The 24,998-nt window shown below is 47.7% G+C and overlaps 3 protein-coding genes across 5 annotated transcripts in view; 1 reads left to right on the forward strand and 2 right to left on the reverse strand.

Moving 5' to 3' along the window:
* LOC8024473 (zinc finger FYVE domain-containing protein 16) overlaps nucleotides 1-7,446 on the reverse strand; it is a 29,092-nt gene extending 21,646 nt beyond the window's left edge. Inside the window, exons 1-6 of one of the 2 annotated variants that reach the window (XM_042289378.1) lie at nucleotides 7,358-7,446; nucleotides 6,212-6,287; nucleotides 5,930-6,021; nucleotides 3,950-5,268; nucleotides 1,434-1,533; nucleotides 584-744 (exon numbers count right to left, since the gene is read on the reverse strand). In XM_042289378.1, the coding sequence (XP_042145312.1) occupies nucleotides 584-744; nucleotides 1,434-1,533; nucleotides 3,950-5,268; nucleotides 5,930-5,987 (1,638 nt within the window). In that variant the 5' untranslated portion in view covers nucleotides 5,988-6,021; nucleotides 6,212-6,287; nucleotides 7,358-7,446. Of the gene's footprint in view, nucleotides 1-583; nucleotides 745-1,433; nucleotides 1,534-3,949; nucleotides 5,269-5,929; nucleotides 6,022-6,211; nucleotides 6,288-6,368; nucleotides 6,626-7,357 lie in introns of those variants that run through there. The other variant, XM_042289377.1, reaches the window with a different exon arrangement.
* Nucleotides 6,875-17,380, forward strand: LOC8024474 (putative phosphatidate phosphatase). 2 transcript variants are annotated; one of them, XM_029991284.4, is made up of 5 exons: nucleotides 6,875-7,118; nucleotides 7,349-7,500; nucleotides 10,100-10,474; nucleotides 11,827-12,009; nucleotides 14,626-17,380. In XM_029991284.4, exons 1-5 carry the CDS (start codon nucleotides 7,058-7,060, stop codon nucleotides 14,767-14,769), a joined length of 915 nt encoding a protein of 304 aa, XP_029847144.2. In that variant the 5' UTR covers nucleotides 6,875-7,057; the 3' UTR covers nucleotides 14,770-17,380. The 2 variants fall into 2 exon arrangements, with proteins under 2 accessions (XP_029847144.2, XP_002406012.3); XM_002405968.4 differs by lacking the exon at nucleotides 14,626-17,380 and adding an exon at nucleotides 13,785-14,110.
* A 1,099-nt stretch (nucleotides 17,381-18,479) lies between these two features.
* The window catches only part of LOC8024476 (guanine nucleotide exchange factor subunit RIC1), a 30,219-nt gene continuing 23,700 nt past the window's right edge, over nucleotides 18,480-24,998 (reverse strand). Inside the window, exons 21-25 of the mRNA XM_029991283.4 lie at nucleotides 24,626-24,801; nucleotides 23,404-23,550; nucleotides 21,927-22,272; nucleotides 20,623-20,741; nucleotides 18,480-19,279 (exon numbers count right to left, since the gene is read on the reverse strand). Of these exons, the coding sequence (XP_029847143.2) occupies nucleotides 19,108-19,279; nucleotides 20,623-20,741; nucleotides 21,927-22,272; nucleotides 23,404-23,550; nucleotides 24,626-24,801 (960 nt within the window). The 3' untranslated portion in view covers nucleotides 18,480-19,107. The remainder of the gene's footprint in view (nucleotides 19,280-20,622; nucleotides 20,742-21,926; nucleotides 22,273-23,403; nucleotides 23,551-24,625; nucleotides 24,802-24,998) is intronic.

Consider the following 24,998-nt stretch of genomic DNA (forward strand, 5'->3'; position numbering starts at 1 on the left):
GACGCTACCAGATGACGGAAAACAATTATGTTCCTAAACTAAGTTATCTGCACGTTAGAAAGTTCACTATGTCTGTGTAAAAGAATATCAACAAACGACTACACCAATGTTACGAACCAGCCACGTCACACCGACTTAGATACGCTATCTCGCATCTATATAATGCGAGAGCGTCAGTCTCGCAAAATTAACTACTGCGCTGGATACTCTCTCAGTCAAATTACACCAACTCCACAGTTCTGCGTACACGAAGTCCTTGGCACGCATCACGAAACGCAATATTCATGGAACGCTCGCCGCCACTGATGGATACGACAAAAAAGCGAACTGGACGTGGTGAACGTTTCTGCACTGTGAGAAATATAAACCTGCGTTAAAATTTTGAAATACTGCAGCAATGTTGCAGGAAGAGGGGGGGGAGACATCATCTTACAGCGCAGAACGAACGGAGCCTTTCAATGTGCGTCACACAGCAGTCACGAGACCGCACAATGGCGACGATCGAGCACCAGATCCCGGGTTTTGCGGCGCGAGCCTTCGCTCCGCTGCCACGCTCGACCGCAACACCACCCGGGGAGCTCACCTGTTTGGGCGCTTCGCCGTCGGGGCGCGGCCCCCTCCGCAGAACTGGTACGAGAACCGTGAGGGGTGGCGCGGCCTCCGTCTGCAACAGGGGTGGCCCCCTCGTGCAGTACTCGTGCGGGTTGCCCGGACTGGGGCCCCCCAGCCGCTCCACCGCCGCCACTGCAAGCACGACACGCGCTCAAGTCACCGCCCTTTCTCCGGTCGACGCCAGTCACATTGTGGTCTCGTGTTGGCCTGGAGAGGGCGGGACAACCTGTCGGAGGTTCCGATTTCGGTCGCCGTGAGAGCTAGAGCTAGTCTGCCCTTGCGGAGCGAGCCAAGTTATCGTCTACAGACGGTTCATCTGCTAACGTGAGTGGAGAACAGGGTTTGTCTGTTACAAAGTGTCATTTGCAGATAGAAAAAGAATGAAAAAATGCCGGCTAACAAACTAAAAAAAAAATATAGATTGTCTGCTGTGTACCTACTACTGAGTGCCACGACAAGGTGATATCAGACACAAACTGCAGTAGTGATTATCTCCTATTTCATGTTCGAAGCGATTGACCGACCAGAGCTTCCTTTCCAAATCTTAAGTTGTTCTGTTGCCATACATGCAGTGACCAGTGGACAAAGGAGCACTCCAAACAAGCGCATCAGAGGCCGCAAGACCTCTCTCACCATTCATGTATAAGCGATATGTCGTCGCCGAGATATTGCCCAATCGTTAACTCGCGAACGGATCAATGAAGTCTCACTGGTTGACGATGTGTGCCCAGTGGAAAGCTGCAACGCCACGTCTGATCAGCAGCTAAGAAAGGACCAAAATGGGACTTTGGGCGAGGATTTTGGGGGAGACCAGGACGTACCCCTTTGCAGCACAGTGAGACAAGGCAGGCACACTCGACCTTCCCGGTTTTCCAGGCACGGCAGTTGAGTCTTGTGGCCGCAACACGACGAACAGAGCACCTGCGAGGAAGGGCGACCACAAGACAGTCGGCGAGATGGCCAAGGAAGAATGAAGTTGTGGAAAGCTGTGCTTCCATGAAGACCACATCGTAATGAAGATTAGATTCTAAATCACTTCATACGGCACGAAACTTCGCAAGTCCAAGCTACAGAGCACTAGGTCACTGCCGTAATCATTTGGCCCACCAGAGCACAGAAAATGAGCCTGTTTGAAAGGATACTGAAGACAATTTTTTTTGCTAACACTGAATGTATTTTATCAGTTGATTTTCGTAGAGTGCTGGAACAGCTGGCTGCAGGAACCAGATGTACCAAGAAAACGACACTGAAAAGCGTTAAGCCTGTACGGAATCATATAAAAAGACTTCAGTTCCCCGCCAGGATTTGAACTCACCACTCCAGATTGTGAGCCAAGTGCTTTGCCAACTGAGCTTTACAGGGTCTGTCGTCGGAGCGTGCAAAAGCGAACTCGTTTGCACGGCGTACGAAGGGGTGGTCGCGCGCTTCACGGCTTTTCACGTTATGCTGTGCATTTTCACGGTGCAAGTCGAAAATGTGAGCTGATCTTCTGTAGGCAGTGCCATTTAGACGCCCTTCTCAACTTCCCTGAAAGGCATACCGTACATTCCCGCTTACCAGTTTTTGTCAGCATGATCAAGCATGTATAAATATCTTTTTCTTTCTAGGACACAAGAACTGAATTTTCATGTTGCCCTATTCGTTCCGAAACTTTGAGCAGGTGTTTTCTTACACGCTGCGGCCTACCAAAATCTAGCGGAAGTCATCAAAATAGAAACTCAACCCGTCACTTTACTCTTGCGACATATTTGTCACCCGCAGTTGTCTGCTCAGAGCTCCCATTGCTTGATTCAATGATTCATAGCAATCAATCTGTGGTGCAAGAGACCATTTGTTACAATGAAATTTTGTCAGTATTCCCTGGGACACTACAAAAATTAACATTGAAAATTAATTTCAGAGTTATTGCCAGCCATCAAGTAGCATGAATGGTGCAAAGGCAAGCTGTCCTGAGACCTCGAAAGCAGCTTCCTATTTTCTTTTTTTGGCCACGGGAAATTATCACAAACCCTTTAAAATGTAGGTGCTGAGGGCACAGACGTAACAAAAACAATATTACCTTGTCAACACACTTTTTCCCCCTCATGTTAGTTGACCTTGCACGATGCTCTTACAAAAAAAGCTGATAAATCAGATCAGTTAATTCTAGCCCCTGACACAATTATGATCTCTATGAACGTACAGGAATGAAGAAATCACTTTATTACCCTCACTACCCTATTTTCTACAGCAAAGATCGTAATGGTGGAGCAGTTAGAACAAAGATAAAAAAGTGCCTGCGCAGCATAGCAGAGCTCAAGAACGAAGAAATTAGCAGGATTCTAATAGTGTAAATAGATCGGAAAAAATGTTGAACCTGCTTTGCCAGCTTTTTTTTATTCTGGAGAAGTCCGGTCTTCAATAATATGGCTTGCCAAAGCATGGCTAACACTTCCCTAATCCCCAGCCTTCACCCCCAATAACGGGGTACAAGTTGGCCGTCAGCAACACGATTCAAGGTCAACAAATAGACTCGGACACTTAACGTCTGACACAAATCTTACTGTAGCTTGGGGTAAGATGTGGAAGAAAAGCTTTTACTATTAAATGTCAAGCTCCAAAGCATTCAAATATTAAAAAAGGCCAATCAAGAATAACAACAAAAAATGAGAAGCGAATGAAAATTCAACATGACACACCAAAGATGTCCACTTAGCAAAAAAGTCTCTCATCGTTCCATCAAATGAGCACTGTTGAAGCCTGTACTGGCTCTTAGCAAACATAATTAATACATTATAACTTATTTATACTTGTATGTCATCCATTATGCGCATGTTTTTGGGTGCCGATTTTGAGTGACCAACTTGGTCACATTGCCAGAATTTTCTCATATAGTATGGGATCTTTTGAAAATACCTAGATCAGCATAAGACGCAATAAAAACTCTGAAAAACAGTTCTGGGAAAGGATAATCGATGAAAAGTGCACCTTTCCAACTTTTCTCCAAAATCAAGTCAGACATAATCTCTAAAATACACAAATTACCCATACCGTAGTGTAGAAAACAACTTCGAGAGAGCATGCAGCCAATTTTTATGCTCAAAATTCGTACCACATCACTGCCTCAAAACAATTCTGACGAGTTCACATCTCACACATCTATCTGTTCATTTGTTTCGATATTACTTTTTATGAACCTCTACCAGCCCTATAGATGACAACTGAAAAACAAAGGCATACTATTAGGAGTGTCACATCTAGAAAACAAAAGTTCATAAACTGCAACCCTAGTTTTGATACTCCCGCCGGCCAAAAGCCGTTCAACGCTTCCAAAAGGCAAGCTGCAACAACCGCTCACCTTCCCGCAGGCCCTGCAGTGGTGGCGCCGCTTGAGCACCGTAAACTTGACGTCGCACAACATGCAGACCGGTGCGTCCACGTCGGGGATCCAGAAGGGCTTCACTTTCCCCAGCAGCTGTTCCTCCTCGCTCAGCGGGGGAAGAAAACTGTCCTCTTCCTCCTCCGCTCCCTCCTCCTCTAGCAGCTGATCAAGTTCCTGCTCCGAGATGTTGGCGCCCGGCTCGAAGTTGATTGCACTGTCATCAAAAGACGCCGCCTCCGCAATCAGAGTGGCCTCGCCCGTAAGCGAACAGGACGAGACCTGTGCAGATCCCGGAACAGCCACAGCCTCCGCAGCGTCGGTAATGGTATCCAGTTCCGTAACCTTGGAAACAGTGATGCCGCCGTCGTTCTCCTGGACCGCAGGACAAGACTCACCGTCGGCCGCTTGGCGCTCCTCCGTCTCTTCCGCGCAAGCGTCGCCGACGTCAGCCTCACCTTCGGGTTCGGCAAGGTGTTCCTTGGGTACAGCGTCGCTTTCGGACATGGAAACTTTGTCTGGTAAAACCGTAGTGGCGACCTTTGTATCAAAGAGACAAACTTGGCCATTTTCGGCGACAACGTCAGACACTTCGCTTCCCTTTCTTGACGGATCCGGCGAGCCGCCAATGTTGGCAGTTGTCTGCTTCTCTTCGCCGACGCTCGTCGCTTTGGGCACGGCAGTCGAACTGCTGTCTGCGGCCGATTTGGTGTCTTCAAAGTTGTTTCCCTGTAACGGGGTTAGTGGTGCCGCCAGACCTTTGATGGTGCTCTCGCCGACAAGTTTGCTCCCTTCCGGCGGAAGCGCACTGGCGGGTAGTTCGAGGTCGAGTAAGTTAATAGAGGGTGGATCGGGGGGCACTCCATTAGCAGACGAAGACCACGACTTGCCGCCGTCGTACGACAGTTCAACGGAATCCAGCAGCATCAACGGCTCTGAAGCCTCCGAGGCATGTTCTTGCTCCGGAGTCGCGCAGTGGCCGTCGTTGGGTGAAAAAGACGTTGCGGGAGGCGCACTTTTGTCTGCTCCCGCGTTCGGCACACTGCCAAGCTGAGCGGGACTCGTTGCATTCCATGAATAGGTCTGGCAGGTCGAGGCAGCGTTGGTGACATCTGGTGGGGACACTGCCGGAACGGTCACCTCGGGCGGCGCGGCAACACTTGCAGACGGCAAGGATGTCGGCGGTGGCATCGAATGGTCCCCATTGTGGTTTGGGAGGATGCTGTGGCACTTGAGGTAAACATGGTCGTTGTGGGAAATGCGGCTCGCCTGCGGTTCTGGGGCCGGCGTCAGAGATGCTGGAACAGGATACAACATCAGTTGTTTGCAGACGGCAGACATCCCACTCGACATAATGGGCGACGTGCAAAACTCGTCGAGAGTGAGTCTTGGATGCTCAATGTCCGCTGAAGACAGCCTCAGTGACAGAAATTGTAACTACAGCGAGGCTCCTAATACCAGTGGGGCAAATCGGCTATGAGAATGCATACATACATTTAAAACCCCGAAGAGTGAAGCCAGAAAGGACAATCACAAACAGAAATCGACCAGCACAGCTAGCTGTGTTTGGAGATTCATGCTCATGAGTGTCCCTTATGTTCCCACTTTCCAGAGTTTGAAATGCCTCTATCAAACATGTCCGTATCTTGCTCAGACTTCATTACAAGTAGGTATACCTACATGACATACGTCTTGCGTGCCATGTCACACCACCTGTCACAGACATGTTGCACATAATCGTTCGTTTACTGCTTGTTTACGGTGACGAATTGTACGGTGTTTAGAGAGCACTAGGTAATGTCGCCAATCCGTGTGTGACACCAACGAAAGCCATCTATCGTTCGCCCTAAACAGTTTGGCAACATCCGACGGACTCTCCAAAAATACTGTACAAGGGTTGAAGAAGCGGTAACCACGAACACTTGGCAAAAGTGTAAAGATCAAAACAACGAACGATACCTTCGCTCTGCTCAAACTCATCGAGCACCCGGTCTAGATCAACGGCAAACTTGTCCATCTTCGCTGGGCATCCATTCCAGGCTCGTATCTCACTGGGGAAAAAGATAAGCCCGGATTAGACGAGGCGGGCTTATTATCGGCAAGCTAATCCCATTATAATCGCGGCGACGGCGCCGTCCGAAACTCGAGCGGATGTCGCTTGCCTCCAGCACAGCGGGCCGCGTACAAGAAAACAAAACAAATCACGGCAAGCGGGCGACACATCGTCACAATCGTCCTCACCTTGATCAAAGGTGCCGTCGGGGACATCCTGCCACCAGTGCAGCAGTGCTGGTTCAACGGTGACCGTGTCGAACTCCTGCGACGACCGAAGGATCGAGTGCGTCAGCGGAGGAGACTACACGGCGCTGGACAACCAGGCGGGTTCTGTCTCGCATACCAATGACTCGGAGGCTTCGGCGGACCGAACTTGACGGAAGGCGTGTGTGACACCGACACCGCGCTCAACACCTACGGGCCTACGCCGTGACCGGAATGAGCGGAGAACCGCGTGACGCCGAAGGCGGTATAAATTGGTGACCGCGGCCAGCAATCACGTCTCCGAGTTGCTCGAACAGGCAAAGAGGCAGCGAGCACAGCAAAAAAGAGCAAGCATCGCAGGACAGCACACACGGAGAAGTGAAAACAGTAGTGCTCCACTCGACAGAGAGACGCAGAGATGTTCAGCAGTTATGTGACGGTTATCCGTTAGAGTTTTGTTAGCGCTGCAATCGGTAACGACAACAATACATAACAAAATTTATTGAGAAAAGAAAATTAAATTTGCGGTATGACTACGCTTAAAAACTTTTTTATTTCCAACTAATTTTGCAACCTACATTACGTAATAAACATAATTCAAAATAAAACATTATTATTAATACGAAGTCGAAAAAAAGAAAAAGCCACAATGAGGCGATCCAATCCGGTGATGGACGCTGCTTGCTGCTGAGGGGGGCAAGTGCCAGCGTCAATAAAATTTGACGTAGAGCCGAACGATAAGATGAAATCGATCACCTCCCCGTTTCTAGTCGCCCCCAGTTGTGCATAAAATTTGAGATCGCCGGTTGTCCCAAGAAAACGAGCGTCATGGCTCCGCGACACAACCTTGTGGTTACGGTCGCTTTTCATGTGGTCTGCCTTGCTACAGGTAAGCACATTTTCTGACCGGCTGAGTTGAAAAAAACAAAATAATAATAATAATAAAAAGACAGGCTGGAAGGAGTCCAAAATAACGAACCATTACGAGTGACGCGGCTGTCACAACGCCTTCTCGTCTGCTAAACACGCCGACTTCTCGCAAGCTGCTAGGGCGTGTCTCTCTACTAAAAAATGGAGCGCTTCTGCACGTCAAAATAAAATTCCAAAACTATGTTTCAGTTGCCGTACCTGTCTTGGTCTTTTTTGCGGCGGGAAGACCGTTCAAGCGGGGTTTCTTCTGCGACGACGAATCGTTGATGTACCCGTTTCGTGAATCGACGGTCACGTCCAACATGCTGTATCTGTTCGGCACGTTCATCCCTGTGATCACGGTAAGGAACTTCGCGTTGTTCGGAGATTAAATGATATGCACACGGTCAAGCTGAACTACAACTTAGTTAATGCTGCTGACAACAACGGGTAGTTCCAACCAGACAGCTATGTTACCAACAATCACGTGCTAGCTAAAACGCAGGCGTAAAAAAAATAATAATAAAAGCAACGAAAGATTATCTTGCATACCAGTGCACAACGAAAATTGCTGACTCCAGTCTATAGCAACTATCTCCCAGCAAGTTATTCCTACCCGGTGTTATCAAACTGGTCCTGCTGATTGTGATATATGTGACACTGGTTTGTTTTGATAAAGCCTATGGGGCCATGTGATAAGATTTGAAAAAGGGAATGCCCCCCCCCCCCCCCCCCCCCAAAAAAAAAAAAAAAACCCAGTGGCCAGACCGGACATTAATGGCAATATGATTGATGGACAGTCACTCTTCCTTTCAACACACTCGGACTCCGAGACTCGGTATATGACAATATTTCCCGGCGATGTTCGTGGATGTCCCAAAGGAAATGTTTTATTAGGCCCACTTCAGACGGAGCAATTTCACCCAGCAACTTGACGGCGCAACACCAGCAACACGGGCCGTCCGTGTACACACGCAGCAACCGAATTGCTACGACTTGCTGTCATCATCATTCACTTTGAATTTTCTTGCAGAATGTAAACACCCAGCTACGTGCTAAAAACGTGTTTTTATATCTTTAAATGCCATTGAGAATACTAACTCATCTTCCTGAAAAGGTTTATTTCAAAAAATGATTGATTTCAAACCAGAACCAAGTCTTTAGCTGTCATAATCACCACCACGGGGGTGTCACGTGAAAATATTGTGTCCCTGATTGGCTGCTGCCGCCTCAAACGGCTCCGAGTTGTTTGATTTGCTCGTCCGTTTCGAGCTGGACCCGATCTCAGCAATTTGTGTCGATCCAGGGAAAGCTAGGGAACAACCCGCCAGCAACCTCAAAATTGCTGGAAAAGTTGCCCAGTCTGAAGCGGGCCTTAGCAGTTCAGGTACCGGGGCACAGTTAGAAAGTCACAGTACAGACACAGGTACTTTGTTTGGGTTGCAAGTGTGTGTAGATTTTTTTTACAATTCCCATTTGTCCGACTGCCTGCACCTAAATAATGGATTAGCTGGTGTTGAGACTACTTTTGGATATTATTACTTAGTACGGCAGCAACGGGAGTTCTGCAACTCCACTCCAGAGGGGAGCACCTTCACTTGCAAGAAGTGCCTACAGTATCGTCATCAACTACCTTCCATCGTGCTTTCAAAGGTGCCATATAGCTTTGGAAATGTTTAACATATTTTAACATTTCCCAAAGAAATGCTTTTCTTTTAATTTTAAATTAACAATTAAATTGTTAATTTTAAATATTTCCTGTGTTGTGGACATCAAAATTATTTCAAATAAGTACTCGCATACTCTGTAGCAAGAACAATGTCCCTGCAATCACGATACATTTGCTGTAGATTCATGATGTCATCCCTTGCCTAAAAAAGAAAGTGCATGTTGTTTTTTGCTTTTTTAGTACAGGGCTGCTAATTTTTTTGTGTTTACCGAAAAGCTGGCAAGCAGAAAAAAATATCCTAATGCGTCGGTAGCAGCGCTGCTGCAAAGAAATGAAAGACGTTTGCAACTTCCTGTAATGCAGATTTAGAGCGCAGCTCTTGACAAGGAGGAAGGGAGGGTATGCCCCTCCTCATCTGTACCCTCTCCTCCTACCCTCCTCCTCCTTTCACGCTCGAAACGCGCATCAGCACGGTGACGTCCTGGGACCATCTCATAATGCAACGCACGGTTACACCGACGCCGAGGGTGACGCCGCTCAGGCTGGAAACAGGCGCCTAAGAGCTGCGCTTTAAAACCGAATGCGTATTTGGATATTTTTTGTTGCACACCGTCCGTCGGAATTTCCACAACAGAGTATACACACTCCAGTCACTGACAAAGTGACAACAGCAGGGAGAAGCTTCAGTTGTTCCTCCTCAAGCACGAGCTTCCCTCTTTTACAACGCTTTAGGCACCTTGGGCGCGCAAGCGCAGGCAAAGCACAGCGAAAGTCATGACGCGCCTGATGGAGACTGAGCGCTCGAAAGACCCGCCCTGCCATTCTCGCCCTGTCAGTGGCCGTAACATTGGTTGACTGGATTGGGTTGGATTATGGCTGCTGAACTCCTTGTACTGGGCGACCACAGTCTAAATATCTAGATCTAGCCAAAAAGAAGAATGGTAAAAGCGTAAGCACTCTTGCTGTGGCACCCCTCCCCCATTTACAGCTACTCTTCCCACCTGTCGTCCAGTCTGCTTACTGCAATTTCTGCTGCCTCGCAGGTACAGGCGGTATTGCAATGTCCGTCTGTCGTCTGCACGGTTGGCGCATTGCCGCCGCACGTCGTCCGTTCCTGTCGTGTCGGATTCGATTCCCCGAGCCCCGTTGCAATGGCATGGTCATTTGCATCGGACGGTACGAGCGGCCTCGGCTCACAGCGCTCTTTAACCGATGTGGAAGGCCGCTCCCTCGTGCTGGCTGCGTAGCCGAAGTACTATTCAGCCCCATCTCACCCGCCACTTCCCTCGCAGATGCTGGTGCTGGAAATGGTGCGAGGCTACACCCAGGTCCCCGAGACCATCGCCACGAGCAGCCGCCCATTCCTGCGGTGGAGGGTGCCCCCCGTGCTGCAGGTGCTCTACGTCATGGTGGGGGTGTTCGCATTCGGGGCGGCCTCCAGTCAGCTGGTGACGGACATCGCCAAATACACCATCGGCAGGCTGCGCCCGCACTTCTTCGACCTCTGCCAGGTGGCCAACCTCGACCAGCTGTGCAAGGACCCGCACGCGTACGTGGAGGACTTCCAGTGCAAGGCCAGCATCAGCGACCACTTGCGCAAGGAGATGCGGCTGTCCTTCATGTCGGGGCACTCCTCCTTCTCCGCCTTCACCATGCTGTACACCGTGGTGAGTGATGGGCGAGACGCGCAGGCGTTGCAAGCGGTTGCGGCCTGCCGGGCAGTTAGTCTTCTGCTTACGAAATAACGAGAAAGCCAGTATCTGAAATACTTCGCTGGCCAAATGCATCCCATGCTCCGTTTCACTTTAAAAGTCCAACCGCTACGATCAGACGCAGCCAATTGGGCAGTGACAAAAGTGTGTCGTCGCGACGAGTGTTGTCTTTGCGAGTTTGCAATCGCTGACTGACCCAATCGAGCATGGGGAATGCGCCACGACGCCGCACTTTAGTTGTGCGCGATTGGTCTAGCCGCTGGTGGCGTACCCTCAAAGACCAACGTGTGATGGTGCGCTTTTGGCGCTGCTCGATTTGTCGGAGAATAGCATTGACTGCGGTCAAACTTGAAATGAAACAATACATTTTGCTCATTTGCATTAGACAGGACGCCTACAGCACCAGATCCCCCCCTCTCGGCGTGGACAAATGGAGTCCGAGAGAATGCATGCGCATTGCGTCGTCCACCCTTTCGTGCCGCGCCGAGAGGGAGGACGGCCGCCTTGGCGTTGAGACAGCAGATTCGCCGAGAGAGCAGAAATGGCCGTCTGTACCGTCTCGAACGCTGTCCACGAGGATAAATGGTGGCAGCCCCCTCTTTTCAATTCAAAGGGGAAAACCCTGAGGCTGCGCGTGCCCAGCCGTTCCAACTACGCAAAAGCCGTCGGCCCAGAGGCCATTGGAATTTCGCGGAGTAATGCGTACTCCCTAGTAACAAATTTGGCCACCCTGCGAGACGAGAGGAGGAAGCTCTTTCCCACTTTCCTCCCCAACGTTCCTGCCGTAACAAGAAAAGAGGAAACTGACCATTTTCAGGCCAATTTTGCTGCCCGACCACCGTTCTTCAGTTTGGGGTTAGGCTACAACGGAACCTCGAAGGATTGGAAAGGATTATGCCAGGGTTTGTTTAACGCTTGCGCAAGAGCAACATGTGAAGGGGTAAGGGAGGAAATTAAGACTTTTATGGGCCCCAATGTAAAAACTCCGTTGTATATTTGTGTTATTTTTCCCGGCATGCTGGTTTACACGAAACCCTAACACGTTCAACGATTGCAGCAGAGACAAAAGCAGCTAGATTTATGTCTAGTACTCGTTAATCATTTCAACCGGAGCTTGGTGTTCCGACGACACCGCGCACTCGTCTCCTCTACCTCACTTTCTCGGCGTATATGCTGCTACTGGTTTTGAAACGAGGAGGCAATTGTTTATGGAACGAACTTCGGTGTAGCGGCTTATGGAGGTCACAGTGGTCTTCCCGTGTAGCGGTTACTCTTGGTTCACACTGTGAAACTTCCTCTGGCTCCAGCTGTACCTGCAGGCTCGCATGCCCTGGCGGAGCCCCCTGGCTCGTGCCGGCCGCGCCGTCATCCAGATGGCGCTTTTGTGCCTGGCCTGGTACACGGCACTGTCCCGCATCTCGGACTACAAGCACCACTGGAGTGACGTCCTCGCGGGCGCCTTTCAGGGCTACCTGGCAGCCATACTTGTGGTGAGAACGGCGTAGCTTAAGTTTCTCTACGAATGTGGTCAGAAGAAACTACAACGCATGGATGCACTCACATTAGCCCAGAGCTGTGTATATAGAGAGTTTGGCCATTCATTGGGAAGTATAGGAGTCAAATGAGGAGACGCCATTGGCCGAAAGCGCGCTGGGCGTGTTTCAGGGCGTCTTCACAGATTCGAATGTGGCCAACCAGAAGCCGGAAATACCTAATACCCTGGCGGTGCTCGCAAGAAACGAAATTAATAAGTGCGTCGGAGTAACTCTCGGTGACTGAAAATATGGTGCACGTGATGTTTCAATCACGGTCATCCAAAATCATGGTGGAAGAGTGCGACTAGCAGAACGATCGACGTAATCCGTACGCCAGGTGCCGAGGGCCAGGAATCTGCCGTCCGAGCGGTCACACTCTGTCTGAGTAAAACAGAGTTTGAGCAGCACATTCGTTTCTTACATCTTCCTGCATGATCATATCCAAAACATCACATGCACCCTATTTTCAACCATAAAGGGTTACTACATTTAACTCTTACGCGCTTATTAAAACCATATATGTATGATTAGAACAGTTTCTCGCTACCACCGCTAGGGGATTCTTTTCGGCTTCTGGTTGGCCAAGAGAGCACGTCAAGCCCTCTTTCTGTGTCTGGTGCGCACCCTGGCTGTGCCCGCACCTCCCATTGACCAAACTCTCTATACCCAAGTCTGCATTAGCCCAAAATGAGCGATAGTGTGCAGAAACGTCTGCAGAAACGTCTGCATCCAAGCATTGAGAATGGATGTGCAGCCACTTATAACAAATTTTTGTTCTAACAAATACTCCCCCATAACAAACTTCTGTTACTATAACAAACACCCATTATAACAAGCTTCTTTTATAACACCCACTTATAACAAACTTCTGTTATAGCGAACACCCATTTTTAACAACAACAGAACTCGCTCATAACAAGCTTTTGTTATAACAAGCATATATGAAAGATGCAACATATTTCAAGTAAAGCTTACTAGTCTGTTTATAAACAAACATATTTTGCAAAGCTCTGGAGTTTGCTGTGAGTGGATGTACCACTCAAGAGGTGCCTCACACAGGTACAAGTTACTCCTGTTACCACCAGGTGGTACTAACAAGTGAGGCAAATGAATTGGCATGTTCTGGTTTCTTGCGTCCCCGACTAACTCTGGCACCATGTTTTTGTTAGTTCTAGTACGATCACTGTTCTAGTACGATCGCCTTCTTGTACGCAATGTTCTGCCTATGTATATCGTGTAAAGGTCTAATCATCGCATTTCACTATTTCCCCACCAATGCAATCCACTCTTGTTGCAGGCAATCTGTCAAAATATTAGTTGCTAGAATAACTAATACTATAAAAAATGAAACTTTTTTTTTCTTCCTTGGGGCTACATTTAGATTTGTTTGAATAGTATCCAGTATGTACAAGACAATAATGCCCAATTTGAGGCATGACTGTTGCCATTCATTGTTAGAATACAGGGTGGCAGGACGCTTGCTTATTGACAGTACTGTGTTGTTTGTTAAGAATGTAACTGGCATTTTATGTTTCATGCTTTGCAGTGTTCTTAGCTTTGTACATTGTGCATAGTTTGCACCCAGATTTCAGAATTAGTTGCAAAATTCAGATACAAGTGTTTTGCTTTTGGAGACGTGCTTTTAGAACGAAGATGACAGTCTTCCAGAAACGTTGAAGCTCAGAACTGTCTGCAGCTTTTTTGAGGCACATTTTTTATGTGTCTTACAGGTACGCTGGACTGGGGAACACATGTTTTTCAAGACAGGTGGCACCAAGAAATTTGCAGCTTGTTCTTTAAGTGAACTCGAGGAGATGCGTGGATTGAAATGTCTACGGGTGATGGATTGAGGACGATTTGTTTCGGAAACAATGCCCAGCTTCAAATGAATGGATCCGAGAGGCTTCACCGACACCACCTGGAGGTCGCAGTTGCACCGCGTAATTTGTCGGAAAAGGCATATGACTGCCATTGGGTGGCTGTTGATTCGTTAATTGGGCTATGTTCTTTACTAGGCTTCGCCAATGAGAATGCAAATAAACATAGATACAAACAACTTTTGCCTCGAAAGTGATTCTCAATAAAACCCAGTGGTGTGACACTGTACGCAGGAAAGCAATGGTGCCGACAGTTCAATTAGTAGCTCATCTGTCCTAAATCAAGCCGACGAGAATAGCAAATTTTTAATTGGCTATGCAGAGAGTTAAGTGTCCACGCTGGGAAAAAAACATGAAATACCAAAAATACCACTGAAAGTCGTCGTTCACAAATCGTTGAAGTAGTTGTTGAAATAGTTTTCAAGCTTCTACGCCAAAACTTTTGTTTTGAGCCCTATACTTGCAAGGAGGGGAGGACTAAGTAGACTTCTGCTACGAAAGCACAGAAAAGTCGACAATGTACAGATACGACGCGAAAACCCGACGAGCTCGGTTCGATGCTCGATAAAACGCGCCAAGTTGCTTGTACCACATGCGATAAAAGCCAAAACTCCAGGCTCCTCGGGAACGCAACACCCAGGTGTAGAAAGTTTTTACTAAAATATATATTTTTCTCTTCTTTGCTTTGCTCTAGGTCTGGGGTCTCTCGCCGCTGTGGCAGCAGTTGAGACGCCAATCGTCGATCAACGGCGACAGCGACACCTACCAGTCCTGCCGGACCGAAACCGCCGTTCCGCTTCCTCCGCGGGGACGACCCCGCGGCGCCGACATGCCGTGAGCCGAACCACCCTCGCATCCCGACGTGCCACGGAATTTGCCGGCAGTCGCCGACTGAGGTGCTTCGGCTTCGACGCACGTTTACGGCTGCGGCGTCCGTCGTTACTGCGCCACCTCCTCGACCGCGGCGCACCAGTTCGTTTCTTCGGGCCACGTTTAACGTCCAAGCTACCTCGAACCCTGTACCTTACACGGAGTAATTCCCGGTAACACATGTACTTTGCAATAATTAGAAAACATTATGGATGCTCTCTAATCGTGCGACATGGGTGCCGTACTTTCTGGACCATTTCCGCATCCGGTGCATAGACTGCAGTCTAAAATATATGGTACGCGTTTTTTTAACTTCAGCGTCGTTCCCTAGATAGTTCAAAGGCACGATAGTTGATAACTAGAGTGCCGCATTAACGACGGGTGTCGCTGTTTAATCGGCGGCGATGTTGAAACGCCCCGGGGTGCTACGAGATTGGCGTGCGACTGGTTTTAGCGATTGGTGGCTTTTAAAACCGAGTTTCAATCGTCCGCATGCCAAGGGATCGCGCGGCAGAACTCTTACGTTACGCCAGAGGTGATGGTTGTTTGTTTCGCTGGGAAGCAGTGAAAGTGAAGGGTAGCAAAGAAAGCACATTCTCTCGCCTAGTACAAGATTCTCGGATTTGCATTCATTTTAAGATGCTACGAGCAGTTGCCAAAAATTCATTCACCCGGATTTCACTTAACATACTTTGGCAGATATGTCACATCATTGCGTGGATTTCTAATAAGCATGGTACCAAATGTTAGTCTCGTCATTCTACCTCGACAAGCGCCTACTTACCACTTGCGTCAGTCGGTCATCTTTTAGTGTCGTTACAAGTAACGTGTCATTGCTTTAGTAACTTCTTCATTCTTAGAACTCGAGAAATATTGAATCATTACGACGGTAAAGCTACACTTAATGTGTGTATTTAACTAATATTTAAAAAAAAAAAAGAATTACAATTCCATGTTTTACTAATTGACAGATTACAAAAGAGTTGTTACCAAACAATGATGCAGGTGCATTTTATCAGGAACAAGAACCACGGTTGTCGCTGCACCAAAAACGCGACAAACGTCTCGATAACTTGTCGACCCCCCGTGGTGCCATGCGACTGTGATGCATTTGGTACCAATTTTCAAAATGACCTTCATAATCTATTGTACATCATCTAGAGCCTAGGCACTCGGTTCTTAGTGCACATAGCAGCAATGTAAAGCTTCATAGTGATAACAGCCATGTTACTGCGCCATGACCTGAAGTTGCCCCATGTTCTAGAGGAAAGAGCATTTGCTCAAGATGTGTTCATTGCCTTCACCCGGCTTTCCGTGTGCGTGTATTGCGTTCACAGCTCTTTATCCTTAGCCGTGTCTTTCATCACGATTCCTGGCCACTCTTTGCACGAGATTAGAATCCCCTTCTTCTGCAGCAAACTCGTTAAGTTTGATCTTGTGGTAAATGTACTTAAATGAACCGTAACTGGTCGAGCGAAAACTCTGAGGGTTCGTTATTTTGAGATTATTTTTCCAGCTGACCCCATGCTAAACACGAACTGGCGATACTAGCGCTCATATTGACACTAGTGTCTATTTTTGAAGTTTAAAGGACACCCTAAAAACATTGTTAAAAAAAAAACAAAAAAACTTTAATGTTACAATTTTTTTACCCATGTTCTTTTTCATCCCATTTCTGTCAAAGATTTTAATGGATTTCATCTATGTATTTTATTTAATATATAACTGAATAATGTATAAAGCATTATAAACGGATTTGCCTTCTTTAATAGCTGTAGCATCTTTGCATGGTTGCATAGCACCACAATACATGCGCCTCAACAGCAGCGGTTGCTGTTAGTCTAGCATTGCTCAGTGTAACAAGGTAAAAAAAGGTGCTTCAGTAGCAAGCTGTCTCACCTTTGTGTCCAGGTAAAACTGTTCATTACAGCATGCTGTCATTCAAATAAGGTTACTGGTTTCTGGTACATAAAAAAAATGTTGACATTTATGTGCTTGAAATTTGATTTTCATGAAAAAGAAAACAAGAAAAACACTGAAAATGTGGTAGGCCTTTCAGCGTTTCATTGCATTATTGTTGATTACCTCTCATAGACATCAGTCATGATGCGGATAGTCATCGGTCATGCGACGATTTGTTACATTCTGTACTATTTCACTACCAATTGCTTGTTGGCACACCTTCTTATCCAGTTTTGTAAATGCGGTATTGTTACATTGAGTCCTGTTGGTAATCGAGGCCAGAAACCAGAAACCCCACCTATAACTACTGTACTAGTGTTAAATCGGCGCAGTGTCTGTTGTGCATACTTTGAACTACTCTTGCATCCAGACGCGTTGTTTGCATGCTGCTGTGGCACATTTCGTGGAAAGTTTATTTCTCTGCTTTGAGACGATTGGGAGTGGCAGGACTGCCTTGACAATGCCTCGCACCGAAACTGCCTTTTTCGCCTATTGCATTGCCACACACTGCCTTCTGTCTGCCACCTCAGGTTGTATGCCGCTTTAGCGTTGAAGTTGAACTTTAGCATTGTGCTAAATGCTTTCGAGCAATCAATAAACGCCGCATTTTGTTGCTACATGTGTTAGCCGTGCTTTTTTCGCCAAGGCAAGAACATGCCTAGCTCGGATGCAGTTTCAGTGGCCAGCACCACAACCACTGTTGCTTTGGGTATGGACGGGCGTTGTATCAGCTTCTATCGACGGCTTAAGGAACACAATAAAGATGTGGTGAACGCTAAATAAGCCACGAGAGGCAAATCCGAGCTGGTTGACCGCAGCTGGACAATGGGGCGTGTGTTCGACTTTAACAATGTCTCGACCTTGGCTCGTGAGCAACGATGGGGTCCGAGAAAGTTATTGGAATCCTGCTTTGTCCGCTGTGACCAGAGGCGTGCAATGCCAACTGGGGCCCCCTACCAGATTAGTGAACTAGTTTGTGCTCCCGTGACCATTGGGTTAGTGTATACTGAGGATGCCATCTGTGTAGGTGGTAAAACGTCTATTGTTATTTTTTGTGTTGTAATGGCAAGCCCAAGTTAACTTTTTGACTATGATTTCCCCTGGCTTTTGAGTACATTCGCATTTAGCCTTTCCCTGTTTAAACAGCCAGTTGACACAACCCTGCAAGCTTGAGTCAGGTTCCTTGATCTGATTAACCGTTAACCAAATTAGGAAGTTCAGTTTTAAAATTGCATCCAGTTATATCAAAAAAAAATTTTTTTTTTTCATGGGTCACTTTTTGAAAGCTTTAGTATTCAATTTCGTGCTTAGTGTACAACGCTGCCAATGGTACTGGCATGTGGCTTGTCTCGCACACACATACACATAAATTGCAAAATCAAACCACACACTCGCACAAGCAGGTTCGACAGAGTTGCACACAAGTACGAAACTGAGCATAGCAACTAGAAAGCATTTACCAATGCACCGCCCAAGTTCCCATGTTGCAACACTAACCAAGCAACCCCGTGACTGATTTGCTTTCCCTTGCTTTAATTCATGTTAGGACATGCCTAACATGAACACTTACGACCATGATTTGTTACCACACAAATTACAGTCATGCAGCTTGCTAGGGCCAACAGGCCAGCTGGGGATTGTGCATGTGCACACGTAAACGTTTGTACACACACCCGGGTAAAGGTGCACAACCGGACAAACAGTAAGGACAATGCACACGAGACAAATACTGGAATGCTGTATAAAAACGATGAAACAGGAGAATGTACAACCGTAACAAACGAGCATTCAACCAACACACAACACCCTTCCCCAATGCGTTCAGCACGAACGATCACTGGTCGGCAGTGAGTGCAAGATTGCTGAGCAAGTCCACCGGCCGTCCCCCCAAAACCCCATTTATAATGAGCGAGTCTATGTCCAAGGTGATGATGAGAGAGCTGGTGAACAAAAATCAAGAAACCCACCCCTCACACTCGAGTCGCCAAACATTCACAGAACAAAAACAAAAAGCTCCCAAATTCCACTTGCCCTCGTATGATGACAGAAGCGTTGAATCGTCGTATCGAGAGCTTAAATGGAGCTCATGTTGCATCGCAAGCGTCTCAGCGTACGTCCATTCTGAAACGCTAGGAAAACGCCGAAGAAGTCAAAGAAGCAGACGGTGAAAACAAGGCGCTCCGGTACCGTCTCGAGTAACCAATCTCGAACCTCCATTATTTTTTTTCCCCAAATCTGACACTACTTTGAGAATGTTCGGCAACCCGTGCCACACTTTGAGCGAAAAGTCTACGATGACGACGATGATGGCATTGATGACAGAGTTTGCGGAGAGCGGGGGAGGCTACGCCACCCGACAACCTTCGTCCTCCGGATTCTCCGGGGCGCTCGTGACGGCCACTCTGCGTGGATGCACGGGACTACGCTGGGGGTAGCCGTTGGACGTTGCCCCCGGCGGGGCCTCTTCTAGGACCCTGCCGCCTTGGACTTGCCGCAGGAGGCTCAGGTAGCCCGGGCTGGAAGCCACAGAGCCTTCGTTAGGGAGGGCTCTTAGTAACGATCCTTTTGTAAAATATTGACATAGCTGTAGTGGCTACCGTAATATCCCACGTCATCGCCCATCCCCGAGTCATCACCCACCCCCCTTTTCGGCAAATAGTGATTTCCAAAAAAAATACCCGAGTGACTGCTCACCCCTACAAATACCCCAACTCGGGATCCGCGAACATTCATCTTACCCGAATGATGCTGCAACGGACCTTACAATTGGAGGACGTCCGTGACAAAGCAAAATGAAGAAGGGAAAGGCACTTCACTTTGTTTACGGATTTTCACCACGATTTCTGCAACTCCGAAGTTGTATATTCGTGCAAAAGGAAAACAATGCAGGCAACAAAATTAAACTTTGTTTTATTACAACAAGATTTGTTGAGACAAAAGAAAAAATTGTTTTATTACAACAAGATTTGTTGAGACAAAAGAAAAAATCAAAGATAGCACAAGCAGTAACCCTCATAGATTGCGAGGTCAGCAAATGCAACATATACTGGAATGTAACCGGGGGGTGTAAGGTCAAAGTCCGTTTCCACCGAAATAAGGTCACCACAAACCCACTCCTTTTCCCAGTATGTCGTGGCCGGGGTTAGCAAGGTTGTGCGATGTTTCAGACAAAAGCCAATGGGCAAATAAAGATTTGGTGAAACGCCATACACAGACGTTTGTAAGGCGTCCCATTTCGAGCTCCGCACTCGAAATGGGGGACACCACGCGTCTTGCGTGGTGTCCCCACGCCAGACCTGCCAAGCTCTAATTGAGCAGTCATTGTCTAATTAGCAATAATGTGCTTAATTAGAAATTATCGATCGGTTCGTTGAGTAGTCAATGAACCCGTCGCACCGAAAGCTACGTGCAGCACAGTGTCTAAGGTTGAACAGGCATGCAACAACAACTTGTTATTTCACTGTTTCTCTCCATTTCTCGGTGGAAACTTTTGGTTGCGGAGATTTCCGCGTGTTTACGTGTACTGTATGTCCCAGAGGAATACAGTCTAAGCTCATTACAACAGACCTGGTTACAACAAACATTTAGATACAACATACCGATTTGTGAAGTTCTGTTGGTTTTCCTCTACATACCATTGACTCAACTTCATATTTGCATACAGCACACTCCTCTTACAACAGCCCGAAATCTTCGTCAAAATCAAGGTCTGTTATAACGAGCTTAGACCGTAGTTTGGAAGTTTGGGAAAACATTTGGGCCTCCCACAAAGCAAGAAACAGTGTGCTGTGTGCACTGTGCAGTGTTGAAACTTCTTTGGAGAATATGCTACCTATACATTCTGGCAGCAGACACTCACCACTCGGCCGAGGCCCAGAGTAGGAGCTTGTCCAGCGCTCCAGGCGGTGCCACCAGGGGCGCCACCAGGCAATCTCCCAGCATCAGAGCGAGGGGAAGTGCCCAGTCGCAGCAGCGTGCCTGACACAACAACACCAAAGATTGCACCTTTGGGGAACCGTTCACATTTCCAACTTTTGTTTACAAGAAGAGTTAAAAAAGAAATAAACAAATTTCTTTTAGTTATCTTTAGAAATGGTGTATATTCAATGAAGAACGAATAAATGAATGCCACTTCCTACATCGACCACATCTAGAGTAAAACAATACATATCCCAAACAACACTAAAAGGATTCCGTAAAAAAAAAAAAAATTTACAGGTCACCTTTTGAGTAACGAGAAAAGTGGGCTCTTTCAAAAAAAACGAAAAGAGCCCTTCAAACGGTTTTACCAAGTACGAAGTATGTTCCTGGCTACTGAGTTGGCACTATACTTGAGCAAAACAAATTAGAGCTGCGAGTTAATAATTACGAGGTAAACACGAGCCAGATCTTTCTCCTCGCTGATCCCGCCTACACTGCCCATTCATGAACAGAATCAACATCCAAACATTCGAGCAGTTCGGCTTTCAAGCCAGCATTCGACGCTTTTCATAAATCTGTGCAATTTGCAAAATCAAAGGACACGTGTAAAATCGCACAACAAACTCATTGTTTCCCTAAAGACTGATAATCAAAATTTTAAAAAATATATGGCAAATTGCAAGGCAATTGTGTTGCATACACGAAATGTTCCAGCATCCCAGGCGTTTACATCGTGGTTTAGCAGTATGTCTCGCCTGTTCAGCCAGACGCCTACTATGTTCACAGCACTCTTCGCGAGATAATCTTAACGCGTGGCACGTGTACACCTAAAATGATAAACCCGGTGATCTTCCAGAACCTTCTAACCCACTCCTCCTCTCCCACCTGGCCTAACCCTCCTCTCCCACCTCTGGTCACTTTACCTCCCCGTTAACCAATCAGCGTCGAGCTCCCCACTCCTCCTCACCCACCCGTCAACCAATCAGCGCCGAGCCTCGTGGCCATGCTTTTATCCAGGCTTCACTCCTGTTTTTTACGAAATGCCACCAAAGAGCGTTTCACATAAACGGTAGTTGGATACAGAGTAAGGATGGCAGGGAAATCTTGTAGTTGTGCTGCCTCCAGCACAAGCTTTCCTTGGTCACTGACAAAGTGAAAACAACAGAGAGGAGCTCCAGCCTACCTTCCACAGCGCTTCGTGCAGCCAAACTATGGCGGAAGGCCGGGCGAGGCTTCTCGTACCTTTCCCAGCGCTTGCAGCAAGTGCCGAGCCTGCGCCTCGGCCTGGGGCGGTCCGCGCCACTCGGCCACGCCCACGGGGGCGGAGACCTCCTCTTCCTCCGCCCACCAGCTCTCCTCGGAGGTGCTCTCCGAGTCGGCCGGCGAACCGCGCGTCACCGCCGCGTTGGTCCCGCCCCCTCCCGGAGCCTCCGGCCCGTTACGCTGAGCGGGCGGGGCTTCCTCGTTGCCCATGGAGGCCACGCTGCCCGTGGGACTGGCCGCGACGCTTTGGGGGAGGGGCCACTCGAAGTCGGTGTGCACCGCCTTCAGGGCAACCACGAAGTCGTCCACTCGTGCCGCTCGGAGTCTGTTTGGATGTCGGCGACGTTAGTGTTTGGTACGCGGTCAGACAGCCTTTTAATGAACTCCGGGGAGCAGATTCAATATGACTTGTACAGGTCGCTTCGTTCTATGAGTTCGGTATAACAAGTCAAACGCGTGAAACTTCGTAACAGTGCATCCGCAAGTCGCATGCGGTGTTTTAGGAAACGACAACGGCAAAGCTGGCGGTGATCCCTGGTTTGCAAGAGGTCTGATATATTGTGACGTCGGTGTAATTGGAACAATTTTTATCTTGGAAAACACTTATCAAAAACACAACTTGGTAACGAAAGGTCAATTCCCAGCCTTTACGACTCATACTACCTTTACTGGCTCATTACAACTGAACAAATAGGCCGAGGTATACAGCAGTTCAATCAGAGAGTGGCATGGTTCACCTTCAGAGTGAGCTGCACAATCCCCAAAAAATTACTATCACGAAAAAAATTGAAGAGTTATTAAATACAAGATAAATACAAATTTGTAAGCAGCAAAATCAATATCAACGAGAAAAAAAAAAAAACAGAAACAACTAGCATGAAAATTTCGGCAGAGACACTTAAGACTGTTTACATGTAGGAATGCAAAAGCATTCCTACACGCAGCGCATTCCTACAAGCAGCGCGCCACATCTTCCTTTTTCACACGGCGCTCTGGCGGCGACTTTACGCTCCCCCACTGCACAGGAGCGGCAAATCTTGCCGGCTTCACGACGGCTTCCATGACTAAGCAGCTCTGTTGCTATGCTTTTCTTTGTGTATTAGTTCTGAGGCGCGTCCGCTTTGACCCTGAGCCCTCCGTGACAAAGCATCTGCGTCGTGCTTTCTTTGTGTTTTATTTCTGAGGCGCGTCCACATTGACCTTGGGCGGCGTGTGCTTGATGACATATTTTTATGACCATCTTTTGGGCACAACGCCGCGCCTTTTCGCGTAATGAGACAAGGATTTCGCCTTAAAACAAGTACTTCACTACAAGATTTAAGATACTCAACAGTGAAATCACACTTTCGACAATGAAATGCTAGTTCCAGGCTCTCATCACCCTCCCCCATGCTTGCTGCAGGGTTATGGTAGAGCTGGCATTAGGCTGCGATCAGACGAAACAGCCACACCTCACCTCTCCTTCTCCAAGAAGGGTTCGAGAGGGAAGTCCAGGTGGGCAGCAAAGGAGCCTAGTTTTCGTAGCTGCCCGGCAGCTAGAAGCTTGCGTGCATGGCGAGACAAGATCACCTCCATGAACACCTGATTCACCGTGTCTTCGTCCCTGGGAAGCCCATGGCAAAGGCCGAGGTTAGGCAGCGGTTTGGTGGCGCCCAACGCAAGATTTCGACGAGTGTGTATAGTAATTAGGACGTGCGGGCAACATTCGGAACACGTGTCTTATATAAGCGTCACGTGCAACGAGCCCTCTAGTGTTCACGAAGCACCCACTGCACGTGGCACTTATGTTTAACATATGATCCAACGAATGTGCCACATTTAATGCTCGAGCACGAGATGCGGCACACAAAAGGGTGCTAAAAAGATGATTCTGCCTGCCCGTAATCTCAGCAACTGGAACCTCGAGTTCAGACATGTCTACAACTTGTTACGTCATGAAGCACGTTCATACTCTCAATAGGTTCTCCAAAGCTATTGCACAGTTTATGCAAACAACCCCCACTGATATGAACACCCTTAATCTCCGATGCCCCCCCCTTTCCGACCGCTCTTTTGGGGTACCTTGAAATAAACAATGCGGGGTGGAGAAAATGCACAGTGGGAGAATGCCGCCTGTCTGTAGAAGAATGCAGTCTGTATTGCCTGTTTTCTGTACATATTTCCTGGTCTTTGTGTTCTTTTTACAGGCTTTTTAGGCATCATTTTGAAGGGAGTATGACTAGAATGCCCCTTTCTGCTATCAACAATGTGTGTTAGATTGGTGACTGCTCACAGGACATAACCACAAATAAAAAAAAACACTCAACTCTAAAATAAACTTTTATAAAAAACAAATTACTACTGTAATATCTTGAGAGATAGGCCAACCTAAAATCGAAAGCAAATCGGATGGAAATACGGACTGAGCTAACTCTCGGTGTGCAATCAAACAAAGTTGAAAAAATGTTAGTTTTAGATTCTGTGATCTGCAAAACTTGTGATTGCAGGGAGAGTCACAGAACCAAAGGTCACTGTCCTTCTTTTTGACAAAAGCTTGTTTTGGCACTTAAAAAAATATTTCTTGGTGGTTCAGTGTCCTTTTAGATGGGACTTCACCACACTTGCAAAACCACCATAGGAGCAATTTACCGAGGCAAACTCGACAGTGCCTCTGATCCCCAAAAGGAGGGCCCACTCACGTAGAGGGGCCCGTCGGGGATCGGGGCGGTGCCGTCTCGGTGTCGGCGGGGTCGATGGCCCGCAGGAACCGCACCAAGTCCCTCGCCAGCGTCCACCGGGCACCGTCCAGAGCCGCGCCCAGGAGCAAGGTGGCGTGCTGCCTGCTCACCAAGGGAACCTCCAGGTTCTGCAGCACCTGTCGACGAACAACCGTTCGAAGCATCGCACGTGTGGCACCGCAAATCCCTGGTCAGAACTTAAAGGGGATGATGCAACAATTTTTGTACTTTCAGTGAATACTGCCTAAAATTGTATCCTCCAATGTTTGTAAGCTATGAAACGCAAGCTAGTCTTATTCTTTAGGCAGTAGCAGTCGCAGAAGACGACGGACAC

Source organism: Ixodes scapularis, unplaced genomic scaffold (assembly GCF_016920785.2).
Source record: "Ixodes scapularis isolate PalLabHiFi unplaced genomic scaffold, ASM1692078v2 PGA_scaffold12__126_contigs__length_90152505, whole genome shotgun sequence".
Classification (NCBI taxonomy): domain Eukaryota; kingdom Metazoa; phylum Arthropoda; class Arachnida; order Ixodida; family Ixodidae; genus Ixodes; species Ixodes scapularis.